At 36.8% G+C, this 16256-nt stretch overlaps 1 protein-coding gene across 1 annotated transcript; it reads left to right on the top strand.

The window, feature by feature from the left end:
- The first annotated feature begins 3015 nt into the window (after positions 1 to 3015).
- LOC124101922 (putative vomeronasal receptor-like protein 4) lies at positions 3016 to 4023 on the top strand. Its single transcript, XM_046458147.1, has one exon. It carries the CDS (start codon positions 3016 to 3018, stop codon positions 4021 to 4023), a length of 1008 nt encoding a protein of 335 aa, XP_046314103.1.
- The last annotated feature ends 12233 nt before the right edge of the window (positions 4024 to 16256 follow it).

Here is a 16256-nt window from a genome sequence, read left to right as displayed (position 1 = left end):
TTATTCTTTACTAATGATAATCATTAACAAAGTGAATAGAATTTGAGAAAATTTTCAATCAGCAGAATGAATTGTGCATAACTTTCCTATGCATATATACAGGAACAAACCAGTGAATCTTAACATCAAGTACATCTATCTACAAGAATGGGTTTCTAATAGAATAAGCTATATTCCATGCTTCTATAATTATATCAAAATGAATTCTATTGTCATGTATATAACTAAAATGAACCAATAATAAAAAATTTTTACTTATATTAAATACATTAATGCATCTAGAATTAAAATGACAAATTCCTTTGTTATAATTGCACTGAATTTCTTGCAGTAAAGAGAGCAGTTTACAATAATTTACAGAAAATGTCTTTTATCTTTCAAGACAATTTTTTTCTCTTCTAAAATATTTTCCACCACTCCTCCCACCCAAATCTTGACTAATCATATTCTGAATTGAAAAATTCCTTCACAAAACACTTTCTAATTAGTTTTGTTCCAGTCACTGAATTACCGCAGACTTCACATTTGCGTGTTCATTAAAGTAAATTAAGCAAAATCTTCAGCAATTCGTGATTTAGAAGAAGGAAATGGTGACTGGATCATAATAGTGGAGACTGTTTATATCCTGGTTTGCCCATATCTAAATATGGCCACTGACAGGAGCATGACTTAAATTTGGAAACTTGTTGATATTTCATGAAGGAGACAAAAGGCCTGGTGTTTCAGGGCCTGAGTGAATATGCTGTAAGAGGAGCCATATAAGGAATACTCTATAAGGAATATTCCAGAAGACTTCTAGCTGTTCTTAACCTTGTTTGTGGGGGCAGTCCTTTATTCTTTTTGATGATGGGTATTCTAACCGCAGTGTGACAGGCTGAATTGACAGGTCCTGATACCTAAGCATTGGCTATAGGTTTACCTTGAAGTTGAACTTTTCACTGCATTTAATATGAGTGTGTATGTAATCTACTCCCTTGGGTACCTCCTGAGAGGTTAAAAAACTGGTTATTTTCTAGGTTAAAGTCACTTTGCTGCTTTCTGCACAAATAGCCCTAGGCTTCCCACTGGGTCTCCAGGTCAGGTGAGCCTGGTTTTGTGACAGCACTCCTCCTGTTCTCTCCTCTCCTAACCTTGCAATGCTATCTTCTGTTCTACTTTAGAAAAACACAAATAACTTGTAGAGTAAATATACCAACAGCCAAAATTAGTGTGAACTCTTCTTTTCTTTGGAGTCAGCTTTTTTTTAAGATTTTTTTTTCATGATAGTTGGATATAATAACTTTATTTTACTTATTTATTTTTATGTGATGCTGAAGATCAAACCCAGTGTCTTGCACATGCTAGGCAAGCACTCTCTTGCTAATCACAACCCCAGCCCTGAATTCAGCTTTTTAATTAAAAGTATCTGAAGAGCCTCATCCTGATGCTATTTTATTGGGACACTCCAAGATGGTCGCTTTGCCTTGCCATGACTGAAACTCTTGTGTTTCTGTATTAATGTTTATGTGTTTTGCCTGTATTTCATAAGCATTATGTCAAGGATATGGAATCTCAATAACTCTGCCTTCCTTTAGAAAGTTATTTGGATAAAATTTGAGAGTATAATAAAAATTACATTATGTATTCCATCATTCTCACTGCTCATATGGAGACTCTGGAAAGACTTATAACTACTTTCACAATGTTGCACAGATCAAAAACTTTATGTCCTGAGATTAAAGATTAATGAGATTGAGTGAGATGCCAGAATTAGAGTCATGGTCCTGCTATTCAATGTGCGATTCACCATGTACATCTGAAAAATCAAGTGGAAGACAAATAATGTCAGTTCCCACTTCTAAGCAACTAAACTTCTCTTAGTACCTGACTGAATAATTTGTACAGGACTTTCCTAGTAAGGCATCCCCCATTACTATTGAGATAGCAGGGCTATTTTCTCTAATACAAAAGACTTATGAGAATGAAAACATACTGTGGTATTACTTACCAGAGATAAGAACTGTGAAGGACACCCTACCAGCTGTGAGGAATGTGAAAACATCTATATTTATTGCATGTAGTAATTTGAAAGTTTGAAGAAATAACTGTACAATACTAACAGAATCCAAGGATCAAAGTTTGCCAATGAAAACCAAACATGCATAGGCATTTCTTAAACATGGTAGGAAATCCTTAATATATCACATTTACACTCCACATTAAGAGACAAAAAGTTATGAACAGTATTACAGTGCTTCATATGTGTCAGACACCTATCTAATTACACACTCCAAAAATGCTATAAGGAAAGTGTAAGCTGATTGCCATTTGCCCATGAAAGCAATTGAAACCTATGTGAAGTGAAAGTGTTCCCCCAGCTAATAAATGCTAGGACTTCAGATGAATAAAGGTCATGGGAGAAGAGGACAGAAATTACTAAATCCCTTAAAATTCTGCACTTGAATAAAGAAACCATGGGAGCAGGCTTGTTGGTATTATTTTCCTGAAGGATTCTGATTTCTGCCTATCCAAACTTTACATCCACAGCTTATGGTAAATAAATTTAATGTAAGCCACAGTGTTTCCGATATGGCACATGCAAGCCAGAGAAGGCAGCATCTTCACATAGAGAAAGCTGCAGGGAAGATTGAAAAGCAAACAAAAGCTCACCATTAAATAACATGATTTATGCTACATCAGAAAACATGGTGTGTACAGGCTCAAAGAGTGGGGTGAAATCTCAGCACTTCCAAGTGATGAATGGAAGGTATGCAAAATCGTTCTTCAGAACAATGCATGATGCTTAAGGTGAAATTTATTCTTTACTTATTTTTTACTTACTTTTTCTTTTCTCTTTCAGTGATTTGCATGGAACCAGGGCTTTATTCATACTAAGCCAGCACTCTACCACGGAGCCACCACCAACCATTGATTTGAAATTAACATTAGGACTAAGAGCCTACCCTACTCACAAAGATTTTTGTTGTTTGTTAGATGATAATTCTAGAGATTGTAAGGGAAGGTAGAACTGGAAGCATGGCAATGAAAAAGGTGTTGCTCTCCACTGCCCCTGTTTTTCTCCCCAGATTCCCCATGAAGATGGACCCACATTTCAGTTATGTTGCCCTAAGAAAAGCCTTCTATCCCCAGGCTGACATTGGGATCACAGCTAACACCTTGCTGCTTTGCCTTCACATTGCTACAGTCTTTATGGGCCACAAGCCCAGGCTCACGGACCTCCCTGTCACCCACTTGGCCCTAACCCACATCCTCATGCTCCTCACCATGGGCCTTTTGGTGTCTACAGACATTTGGGAAACACAGGACATTCCAGGTGACTTCAAATGCAAAGTACTTGTCTTTCTGCACAAGGTCATGAGGGGGCTGTCCATCTGCACCACCTGTGTCCTGAGTGTGCTTCAGGCCATCACCATCAGTCCCAGTGGCTCCTGGTTGGCCAACTTCAAACTAAAATCCGCAAATCCCATTGTGTGGCTATTTGTCTTTTTATGGGCCCTCACCATGTCCCTCTCCAGCAACCTGCTCCTCTGCACTGTGGCCACACCCAATAAGACCCAGCCTGGTCTTCTGTTTCTCACTGACCACTGTTCCTTTCTGCTCATGAGCTACAAACATAGGAGCCTCTTTCTTGCTTTGATGGCATTGAGAGATCTCTTATTTCTGGGTCTTATGGTTCTTTCAAGTGCATACATGATAAATCTTTTGCATAGACATAAAAAACGAGCCATGTCTCTTCGTACCTCCAGGTTTTCTCCACGAAGATCCCCAGAAGAAAGGGCCACTTACACTATTCTGTTGCTCATCAACTGCTTTGAGATCTTGTATTGTGTGGACTCCATCTTTTCACTGTTTATAGGCATGACATGGACTGGTGACCCCATCCTGTTGTGTCTTCAAGTGCTTGTGGCCAATGGCTATGGCACCATCAGTCCTTTGGTGCTGATAAGTGCTGACACACACATAATAAAAGTTGTGCAAACCAAATGGAGAGAGAAAGTTCAGCTTCTGGCTAAACTGATGTAAAGCTACTTTGCCACTCTCATTAAAACAGTTTTCTTTAGTTCATAAAATTTTCCCTCTGAAGAAAAATTATTAACATAAGAATAAATATTTTGTTAGAACAAAGTAATCTAAATACTTAGCAAATATCTTGGGAATAATATTCTGTTGTATGTACATCTTTTTTTAAGTTATTTACATTAATTGTCTCTATATCTGGCCTCCTTAGCATATTATAAACTATTATAGTTTCCTTTTACTTTGGATCTCAGATGTTTACACTGGGTCTGTTTTCTTTCTTCCTGCATTGCTGTTCTTAAAGTTTCTTTCAGTGAATTCTATTAGAGGCACACTGATGCTTTTCTCTCTTCTCTCTCTCTCTCTCTCTCTCTCTCTCTCTCTCTCTCTCTCATCTAATAATATGTGCATGCTTATATCTAAGCTACTCAGGAGACTAAAGCAGGAGAAATGCAATTTCAAGGGCACCCAGGGTGACTTAGTGAGATTCTGTCTCTAAGTAAAAATTAAAAGGGCAGGAGATGGAACTCAGAGGCAGACAACCCAGGTGTTCATTCCCTATACCAAAACAACAATAAAAAAATACCACAAAACACCATGAGACAGCACTTCTTGACCAAAAGAAAGGCTCCACTAAAAAAAAAAAATAGAAATAATTGTTGGAAACCATGTGAAGAATTGAAAGCCCCATACACTTACAGTAAGGATATAAGGTGATTCAGTGAGTATTGAAAATAATATGATGATTGCTAAAAATGTGAAAATAAAATTACCATATGACCTACCAATTCCATTCTTAGATATTTTCCTCAAAGAATTAAAAACAGATATTCAAACATTTGTGCATATATGTTAATAGCAGCACCATTTACACTAGGAAATAGATGAAAATCCAAATGTTCATCAAGAGAAGAATGGACAAACACATTTGTCTGTATGTATTTATATGTATATCCATATCTGAATAAGCATATATATATATATATACATATGAACAAATATATGATATAAACATCCATATACATGTTTGAATATTACTGTGTCATAACAAATGAAATACTGATACAGAGTACAATGTGAATATATATCTCAATAATATTAAGCAAAGTAACCAAAATCGGATATGAAAAATCACATATGCTGTAACTTCATTTACATAATTATCCAAAGATTGGAAATCACAGAATCAGAAAAGAAAAAGGTGGTTGCCAGTGGTTGGGAGGGCTTGAGAGGGTGAGCATTTGCTAACAGATACATGGTTTTACTCCAGTGATTGAAATGTTTATTAGAACAAGGTAAATCTGGTAATTCTACCACAGCATCCTATGAGAATTTAACCTCAATAAAACATAAGAAAAATCCCTGAAGACACAAAATTCTATTCAACTAAATCTCAAGGTGATAGAGAGGAACTATGGAGTTACTGGCTCCCACAAGAACTCTGCATCTCCAACCTGAAGCACAGAGAGTAACACTGGGTTCCAGAAATCGAGACCCAACTATGTGTCAGGCACTCTCTTTGCTCATCAGTTACTTTGTCCTTATCTTTCCAGTATCTTGGGTTCTGTTTCGAAGAATCCTGATCTTACAGATGAGTGAACTGAGTCTGAGAGATAAGTGATCGTTCCAAGGTCACCTGCCATGGGGATCAAGGCTCTGATGATTAATATGTGGGACTTCCCATCTACTGTATTATATAACACAATATAAAGCCAGTCAGTAGTTGTTTCTGGAAGAGGAAAAAAGAGGAAGAAATTACACAGGGCTGCCAGAAACCTCTGGGTGTATATCAATGTTAACTATCTTGATTGTGGTGATTGTTGTCAAAATGTAACAACATATGCATTAAATATGTATAGTTTATTGTATTTTAGTATTACCTAAATAAGGTTGTTAAAAAATTGAATGAAAAAATAAATAAATAAGCTCCTTAACAAATAAAAACATAGGAGATATACATTTGGTGAGTAAGCATAGGAAAAGTTGCTCAAAATTGTATGTCATTAAGGAATTACAAATTAAACACACCTCTAAGAATTTACAATATTTAAAGCCTGACAATATCAAGAGCTCTCAAGGTTGAAGAACAAGAGGAACTCTCATACATTGTTGGTGGAGTCACAGAAATGGACCACCACTCTGGTAGACAGTTTGATGGCTTCTTAAAAATCAAAACATAGAGTTCATATGGCCCAGGAGTCATATTCCTAGCTGTTAAACCAATGGAGTTAAAAGCTTATATCCACCCAAGAACCTACATGCAGATACCCATAGCTTCTCCATTCATGATTTCCAAGAACTGGAAACAACTAAGATCACCTACAGTAGCTACTTGCCTAATATTAATGAAAACACTGACACATCCACACATTGGACTGTCATTCAGAAATTCAAAAGAGCAGGCTGGGGTAGTGGCTCAGCAGGAGAGTGCTCGCCTAGCACATGCGAGGCCCTGGGTTTGATCCTCAGCACCACATAGAAATAAATAAATAAAATAAAGATATAAAATAAGAAATTCAAAATAGAAAAGAAAGAAATGTACTACTAAACATGAAAAGATGTGGAATCACCAGGGGAAACATCCTACCTAAAATCCTCCATCTGTCTGCTTCCAACTCTACGACATTCTGGAAAAGACAAAACAATAGACAATAAAAACATTCAAGGTTGCCAGGAATACAGAGGGAGTAGAAGAGGATGAAGAACAGGGAAGTACAGGGACGTTTGGGGTGGTAAATCTATTCTGTAAGATGCCATCATGGTGAAAATTGACATTATACTTTATAGTGTTCACAGAACAGTAAAACAAGTATTTTAATACGTAATTAAATATTAAAATCAATAATTACTTTATACTATCAATATTTGTAAAATGTTTTGATTCTGTGATTACATCAAATATTTTTCAGTAACGCAAGATGTGAATCCTAGGGGAAACTGTGAATGGGGTGGGGCAGCAAAATGTGAACAGAGTTCTATATGCTTTGTTTTTCTGTAAATCTGTAACTCTTCCTAAAAATAAAGGCTATTGATCAAAACAATCAGAACAGCTGTGGGGTTTTCATAAAGCCTACTATCCCCTGCTCTAGGATTGGTCCTCGACAATGAACAAAGGAGACTTTTTAGTATATTTTATTTTATATATTTTAGTATATTTCCCTGTGAGGTTTTGCTTGTCCTTTTTTGTCACTAAATCAAGAAATTCTATTTTTGCAAGTTTTATTCTCTTTATTATATAACAGTGAACCAGTACTTTGCATCTATAAGATACTCATCCATCAATCAATAAAGGTTATGTATCCCTCTGCTCCATAAGTGATTCTTTCACTACTAAGGTAAAGATGCTCCAAAGGAATTTTGCTACACTCATGCTTGAAAAAAAAAAATGACCTGAAATAGTTTTTTTTTTAAAAAATTAACCTCATTTTTCTTACAGAGAAGAAAATCTAATAACTTTAAATCAGAAAGTTGAACATCAATTTAAATTAAAAACAATAAAATTCAAAGAGATAAAACCACATGATAGTGTCAATCAGAAGTATTTACTTCAAAGGGTTTAAAGAACATTCATATTCTCTGTAACATTATCAAATTGATATACTTCTAGGAAGTGCATGGGAGAGTCTTGAACACATTCTCCTCTGAAAAAGGAACTTTCAGTAGCAAATCATCTGTCAAAGATGCTGATTGTAATTATATCTTTATGATAACTTTCCATTGCTCAACATGATGTAGTCAGAAAATTGTTTTAAGTTATATAAAGAAGTCAAACCAACAATCATGACACTCTCTTACTAGATTAGGGTAAATAGGTCAATCAGAGCCAGTACTCAATGGTGATAAAAGGGTCTTAAAAAGTGGAACAATTAAGAAACAAGGTTCCTCTGAATCACTGAAGATTTTGTGATTGCACTCTCTCTACACTATCAGGGATTGTACAGTAAAAGCAGACACAGCTCTGTAGAACTGAATGCTGTTTGAATCATTATTTGTCAGAGAGCCATGAACCATGAGACACCATTACCTTGGTTTGCGACTGTCAACAACATTGAGTAAGAATGAAAACCTGTTGAAAATCTCCCTTCCTGTGCTGGGAATAGGCAGTCAATAGAAGTGGGGAAGAAGTAATCAGTGGTACATTCATTCTTTGTTCATATCATATTTTTAAAATGCCTGTTGTAGAAAATGCTTGACAGGGTTCTAAGTAGGAGATTATGAATTCTAAAAGACTGCTTATAAGTCATTAAAACTATCTTTTAAAAGTTGTACAACAATTTTATTTAATAACCAGAGAGCACTATTGTTATCCACCATTGAGCTAGGGCTTATTAAATATTCATGTGCTGACACTAGTTCCTCCCTCCCACTTATTTCCCCTGGAATTTGGAGTACTTCTTGGAAAGTGTGCTGAGTTAATTAAGGAAGGTATTCATCATTATTAACACACAAGAACTACACACTGAGCAACCTTGTCACCAAGGTAACTAATGTTACCTTGAGTAGAATAGCCACAAACAGGTAGGACACACTTTATAATTTATATTGAAAACAAATATCTGATAAAGTATTTTCAGAATGCCTACAGATTGTTTTTCTAATTTTTCCTAATAAATTATAAGATCCAAACAGTAGACTCCTGAAATAATATAAAATAAATTAGAAATCTCTTAAGTTTGTATTCAACTTCTTCTGACTCACCTGATAATAAATAGTATGACCGTAGTTCACCTTAATGAAGTTCAATAAGACAAATATGGAGAATAAAGACAGGAACATGATATTCATTTCTAAATGCACATTATTATAAGAGGATTAACCTTGTATACACACTGGGAAAAAACTGCTTTATTCACTATAATTTTTCACTGCATTAAACATCTTTCTCTTCCATGAAACTTTTTTGCTTAAAACTAAGTTTCAGGAGGTAAACTTTGATAAGTCCACAGAAAAAAAATTCATGCTATGTTAACAGTTCCATTACATTCTTGTTCTCTTTTTCAAACTAGAATTAAATTTAGACCACTAAGTGATTTCACGTAGGAAAATAAATGGTCCTCAGAGATGAATAACTATCAATCATTATTGATGTGGCTTTGGAAGACTGGTCCCTGGGTGAAAGGTCTTAATCCCACAACCACAGTGCTGAAATTTCAAGCAGTGTCTGGAAAGTATGGATTGACAAAAGTTTATGCTAGAATCTGTTTGCATTCATGAGAACAAAAAGAAAATGGCATGAGATTAGCACCAAAATGGATATGAAGACCAATGGTGCACAAGAGAGGACACAGAGACAATCTCACATAAATACAGTTATCTCACACTAGACAAAGGCACCAAAAACATTCACTGGGGAAAAGAGAGCCTCTTCCAACAAACAGTGCCAGGAAACCTGGAAATCCATACCTACCAAGAAGAAATGAAAAGCCTCTCTCTCACCATACACAAAAAATCAACTCAAAGTAGATCAAAGACGCAGGCACTAGGACAGAGACGCTGTGCCTAACACTGGTCAATGTAGGCCCAAATCTCCACTGTGTCAGCTTAGCAATGCACTTCCTTAATGAGCCTGCTAAAACACATGAAGTAAAATCAAAAATCAATAAATGGGATGGATTCAAACCACAAAGCTTTTTCATGGCAAATTGCCGCAGTCTGGCTGGGCACAATCAGGAGCCACTTGTCAAAAGAAACTAACTTTATTTTTAGAACCACACACGACAAACAAAATAGTCTCTCAGGAAAAACCCTCAGAGCCTCAACTGCCACCACCGGCTTTCCCCAAGCCTCCCTCTCCCACCCAAGCTTCTCCCCCCCTCCCACAATCCTCCTGCTCTTGAGGCCGATTGGCTGGGTCACGTGGGCGGAGCCAAAAAAGTCCCCCAATGAGCAGCTCCGTGGTCTGAAAGGGCAGGGAAACAGTCCAATGAGCATCACCGCAGAGGAGCCAATCAGCTAGATGTTGCTGGGGCCGAGGAGCCAATCAGCTAGATGTTGCTGGGGCCGCTGTGAGCCAATCATCAGCCAGCAGCTGGAAGTTTGCTGGCAGCTGGAAGTTTGCTGGGGCCCCTTTGGCTGTGGCTCTCAACATCTCCCCCTCTCTGTTTAAACAACAAGCATGTGGCTTAGGGACCGTGCCTGTTAGGCAGTCCAATTCAACATATGGTCCTTACCCGTCATCAGATGAACTGACCTCTAGGCGTCAGCCTCCTGTCTTAGGTTGGTACCACTGCAATTGGATCATACCCGTCACTGACTACCGGTCCAGCATACAGCCATACTTGTGGATAGGCCTTTGCACCTGTGGGGGGGTGAGGTTCTTTGCCTCACCTCTGTTGGCCCCCAAATTTTAGACCATCACTAGTAGAGGAGGATGCAAAATGCCATGACATTAAGCCAATTGAGGGCTCCTAAATTGTACCACCGGTGACACCATCAGCAAAAATACTTCAGCACTACCACAATTCGCTGTACCAACAGATAGTTCACAATGCATACAGGTGAGCTCACAATGTGTCCAGGCAAGTTCTGCAAGCAGTTCAGTGATGGCTATTGTAGAAGCTGTAGATTGGTTTTATCTTTGACTTCACCAGCACTGGGATGAAGATAGGAATTCTGGCAATAATGGCTAAAGAAAAAATTATGTAACATTCCAGAAGGCACTAAAAGAAAACAATTTTCTTAACAATTTACATTGTCTTCACCGGCACTGGGATGAAGATAGGAATTCTGGCAATAATGGCTAAAGAAAAAATTATGTAACACTACAGAAGGCACTAAAAGAAAACAATTTTCTTAACAATTTACATTATCTTTAAGAGAATTATTAAATATAATGAAAAGGAAAGGTAAAAGTAAACAAACAGATCTGTTAACCTTCTTTTTTGTTTACATATTAAAACAATCCTCAACAGTTGTTTACCCAATTTAAATTAAACCATATAAATCACGTGAAAAAAAAATATTTGGATCCATTTTATCATGAGCGCTCATCATATATGATATATGGACATACGTACATTCAAACATATAACACAAAACACAAGTGTGCACACATAATATAATACATACAACACATAACATTATAGTAAAGGCCTTATAACTTTTTACAGGTGAAATCTCCATTGCAATGTTTAAAAACTCTATAGTCAAAAAATAGAACTGATCAGCAAAACATTAACCTAGGTCTGTATGAGCTCAAAAAACAAAATAGAACTTCATGATATGGCAAAGGGCAATAATAAAATAGATATTGAAAAAAGCATCCTGGTTCTGTTGCAGATGTAAGAATAGCCAAACTGGAGTTTTGGATATCAGTTGTTATGGATTTGAGCCAAATCATCTTCTTTTTGGTCTGTAGAAATCGCTTTAGTTAATCTTTCTGGAATCCAAATCGGCTGCTGTTCTCCCTGTGGAAACACATAAACAGACCCCCGACTCCAGACAATCACTGGGTCAGGACCTTGGTTAATCTCTCTGGAATCCAAATCGGCTGCTGTTCTCCCTGTGGAAACACACAAACAGACCCCCGACTCCAGACAATTACTGGGTCAGGACCTTTCCATTGTCCTGTTAGAATATCCTTCCAAAGTACCTTGGGTTTATGTACATTTTTTGGACACATATGCCTTTCCGCAGCACTAAGTCCTGATGAATCCAAATTTAAAAAGTTTAGAGTAAAAAGGGTTATTTTAAGTTTATCTTTGGGGAATATATACCCCTTCCCAATTCCTTCTTTTTGCTTTAATAAGTACATTTTAATAGTTTGATGAGCTCTTTCCACTATGCCTTGTCCCTGTGGATTGTATGGGATTCCTGTTATATGAGTAATGCCAAATGTTGAGCAAAATTGTTTAAAAGAGGTAGAAGTATAACCAGGGGCATTATCTGTTTTTAACTGTTTTGGAACACCCACAGTGGCAAAATTTTGTAAGCAATGAGCTATAACATCTTTAGTTTTTTCTCCGGCATGAAGGGAGCCCATCAAAAATCCAGAAGAAGTATCAACTGTAACATGCAAATATTTTAATTTTCCAAATTCTGGCAAGTGTGTGACGTCCATCTGCCAAATATGGTTAGGTATCAGTCCTCTAGGATTGACTCCAAGATTAACTTGTGGTAAAAAGGTCACACAATTTTGACATTGTTTTATTATTTGTCTAGCTTGTTCCTTAGTTATTTTAAAACACTTTTGTAAAGTATTAGCATTGACATGGAACTTTTTATGAAAATTTATAGCTTCTTCTAGTGTAGAGAAAATATGTATGTCATGTGTAGTTTTATCTGCTAAATCATTGCCCAAACTAAGGGCTCCAGGCAATCCTGTATGTGCCCTGATATGTCCTATAAAGAATGGATCTTTTCTGTCCCAGATTAGACTTTGTATAGTGGAAAGCAAAGAGAAAACAGTAGAGGAAGGGGAAATCCTACCAGCATCTTCAAGAGATACTATAGCATTAACTACATACTGACTATCAGAAAATAAATTAAATACAGAATCTTTAAACATCACAAAAGCTTGTAAAACTGCATTAAGCTCTACCTTTTGAGCTGATTGTTTGGGTACTAAAAATGTAAAAGTTTGATCAGGGGTAACTACTGATCAAATCTTGACACAATCAAGAAGGTGAAGAGACAGCTTTCAGAAAGGAAAACCATCCTTACCACACACACCTCAGATTGTGCTTTACTCTCCAGGATACATTAAAAATTCACAATACTTAATATTGTATCTATATATCTGTTGTGGTGACAGTACTGTTTCTGATTAATTCTACTATGCTCTCAACCACTTGTTCCTTCCCCTCCCTGAGCTCACTTCTGTCTAATCCAAAATACCTCTATTCTCCCCCACCCCAATTTTCAGTAGTTGGCCAACTGTGTTAGTTTTTATCTGATATTACTTGAATATCAGATAACATTCAGCCTTTTGATCATTGGAATTGGCTTAGTTTCCTTAGCCTAATATTCTTAAATTTCACTCCTATACTGGTAAGTACCATAACTTGAGTATTCTTTAAGGGTCAATAATGCTCCTTCTGCGTATATTCATCTATTCAAGGGCACCTACTTTGGCTCATGGTTTGGAACTTGTAAACTGAACTGCTATAAACAGTAATGAGGCTGTGTCACTGTAGTATGTTGATTTCATATTATTTGAGTATAAACCAAGAAGTATGCTGTCTGGGTCAAATGGTGGTTCCATTCAAAGTTTTCTTTGGAATCTCTATACTGCTTTCCATAGTGTTTACTCCAATTTGCAGTCCCACCAGCAACATATGTGTACCCTTTCCCCATCCTGAACAACATTTACTGTTGCTTTTATCTTGATGATTGCCATTCTGACCAAAGTGAGATGCAATTGAAGTGTCCTCTTGATTTGCATTTCTCTAATGGCTACAGATGTTGGATAATTTTTCATATACCTGTTAACCAATTTTATTTCTTCTTCTGTGAAGCATCTGCTCATCTTTTCCTATTTACTGATTCAGTCATTTGTTTTGGGTGTGACTGGATTTGAAGTGTAAAATAAACTGTTACTAAAAACAAATTAACAGGTTTTTCACCCCATATCTAAGATCAATTATGCTAAAGGCAAAGGGATTTGCTAAAGGGATCCATTGTAGATCTAAATAAGATTATTGTCAGTAGAATTAGTTCCTGAAATGGAGCCCAAATACAATATTTCTGTTCAACTACAAAATGTCATAATGCCACTTTTGAGTGGTTGGCCAACTGTGTTAGTTTTTATGATGTGAAATATAACTGAGGCCCCTGAATTCCATTTACCAGCTCAAAAAGTGAGCTTAAAAACAAAACCAAACTACACATCAATGAAGGTGACTGATATTTTTTGGCACCTAAAAGTATAAATGTTATAGATAATATTTTAAATGGTTACTAACATGTTGCAGGGTTGGATGTTCATGTTAAAACAATTTAACTTTAAAACTGAATATATGGAAGAACAAGAAAACCCAGGTGCAGGTGCCCTCTGCCCTGTTTTGGTAGACAAAGGACTTTGAACTTCTCAATGCAAGAAATCTGAAACAAACAACTAACACAGTTGGCCAATTACTCAGATTTCATATTTTCTTCAAGGACTAGAATTATCAGAGAAATACCTGGATTTTTTTAGAAGAAAAAATAAGGATGAAGATTGAAGGGGGGGGGGATGTTCCTGGAAAGAGTTGTTACCAGGTTATTCTACCTCATTTACCTTGAGGATATCAGAAGCAACCACTGTACATTTTCTCACCTTCTGTGCTTTCTAATGAATGTGGTTTGGCTACTCATTCTCCCTTCCTCTAGAGATGTTTCCCCACTTCTGAAACACAGCAAAACTAATGAAATGAAAATGTTCTCTGTGGTTTTCATAGACAGTTTAAATAGAATCAGTCTCATATCTGTGTGGCATTTTGCAGCCAACAGAAGGAAAGTCAAACCCTCATAAAAGGGGGGTGGGGGGCTGTTAAGAAGTCAACAGGCAGAATTCTATCAGGTCTAGTCACTATCAAGCTCTCATATTAACAGACAAGAGATAAAATATTGAATGCACCCAGTTGCAGGAAGGGATTCAATTATTTAAGGGACAAGGAGACATACCTAATACCTCCAGAGCTCTCCAGTGTCATAAGTTCTTTCAAAGCAAACAGGTTCCAGGGCTTCATCCAGGAAGCCATTGACAAAGCAGAGCCCACAGTCTCCACCTAATAACAGAGATTCTATTTTTTTTTAAAGAGAGAGAGAGAGAATTTTTTAATATTTAGTTAGTTAGTTAGTTATCGGAGGGCACAACATCTTTGTATGTGGTGCTGAGGATTGAACCCGGGCCACACGCATGCCAGGCGAGCGCACTCCAGCTTGAGCCACATCCCCAACCCATTGACCATATTCTTAAAAAAAAAAAGAAAGAAAGAAAGAGGAAAAAAAAGAAAGAAATCTCCGTGTAACCATTTTACAATCCAGATAAAGGGTATATGGAAATTTATGGTATAATTTTTTCTCCATGGCTGGGGACTGAACCCAGGACCTCACACACTAGGTAAGCACTACTATGCTCTACCACTGAGCCTCACTGCACAGCCCTGTATGATGTTTATATAAGTTTGAAAATTCTAAATATGCAGGTTTGGGGGGGAGTTGATGCAAAATCGAAATTTCCTAAAGAAATGTTAAAAGCATATTCCTATCAATAACAACCAAAACTAAACGTTGCCTAAAGCTATGAAATTTTCTGGTAAAAGCTGCTGAGACTCTTTTTGTTTTAATGAATATCCAAACTGACTAATGTTGGCCAGTGTTTCATTCTGGAAAACAAATTTGATAAATGGGTGTCCATAAATTAATTCCTGAGATATTAAGCCTCAAAGAAGAGAATGCAGTACTGGCAGGAAAAAAAAAAGTAGATGTGAGAAAGAGGAAGCAACAGAATTTAGCTGGAATTCCACATCCCGGAGAGGGAAAGGGAATATGGAGTTTGGCAGGGCCCAGTCCTAGGGCAGTTATAGCCATGGTAGGGTTTTATATTACTTGGAAGTTGTATTTTGAGGGTTTCCTGATTGTAAGCATAATGTAATATAATCAAATTTGGACTAAGGAGAAGAATCTAAAAAAAAAAAAGAAAATGAAAACTATAATCCTGTCACATTTTTATGGGACATGCTAATAAGCATTTTTCTTGATACTTTACTTTTTATTCTGAAAGGCTGAAAGTCTTGATATACTGACCAGTAGATGACTGCCTGACCCCAGTCAAGGACTTTCCAGATAGTACCTTTCTCCACCCTGGAGCACCTACCAGTATTGATCATTATTCTTTTTTAAAAATTTATGTATTTATTCTAATTTATTTTACATGACAGAAGAATGCATTTCTATTTATAATACACATATAGAGCACAGTTTTCCATGTCTCTGGTTGTATAAAAAGAAGAGTCACACCATTCATGTCTTTATACATGTACTTAGGGTAATGTTGTACATCTCAGTCCATCGTCTTTCCTAACCCCATGCCCCTTCCTTCCCCTCCCTTCCCTATGACCTATCTAAAGTTTCCCCATTTTTACCATGCTCCTCCCCACATCCCTATTATGGATCAGCATCCACATACCAGAGAAAATATTTGGCCTTTGGTTTTTGGTATTGGCTTACTTTACTTAGCATGATATTCTTATCTTTAAAAAAAAAGGAACTTCTGCTAAAGAAATTACAGTACTCCTTTTTATTCACATGGGGTAGGT

The sequence above is a fragment of the Marmota monax genome, unplaced genomic scaffold, assembly GCF_021218885.2.
Source record: "Marmota monax isolate L192 unplaced genomic scaffold, Marmota_monax_Labrador192_F-V1.1 WCK01_AAM20220418_F8-fsc00481, whole genome shotgun sequence".
In the NCBI taxonomy this organism is placed as follows: domain Eukaryota; kingdom Metazoa; phylum Chordata; class Mammalia; order Rodentia; family Sciuridae; genus Marmota; species Marmota monax.
The sequence above is the reverse complement of the archived record's forward strand: the minus strand, read 5'-3'. Positions and strand labels throughout refer to the sequence as shown.

Bases quoted from the DNA above. Each gene is read 5' to 3' on its own strand.
- LOC124101922 (XM_046458147.1), top strand. From the start codon at position 3,016: ATGGCAATGAAAAAGGTGTTGCTCTCCACTGCCCCTGTTTTTCTCCCC.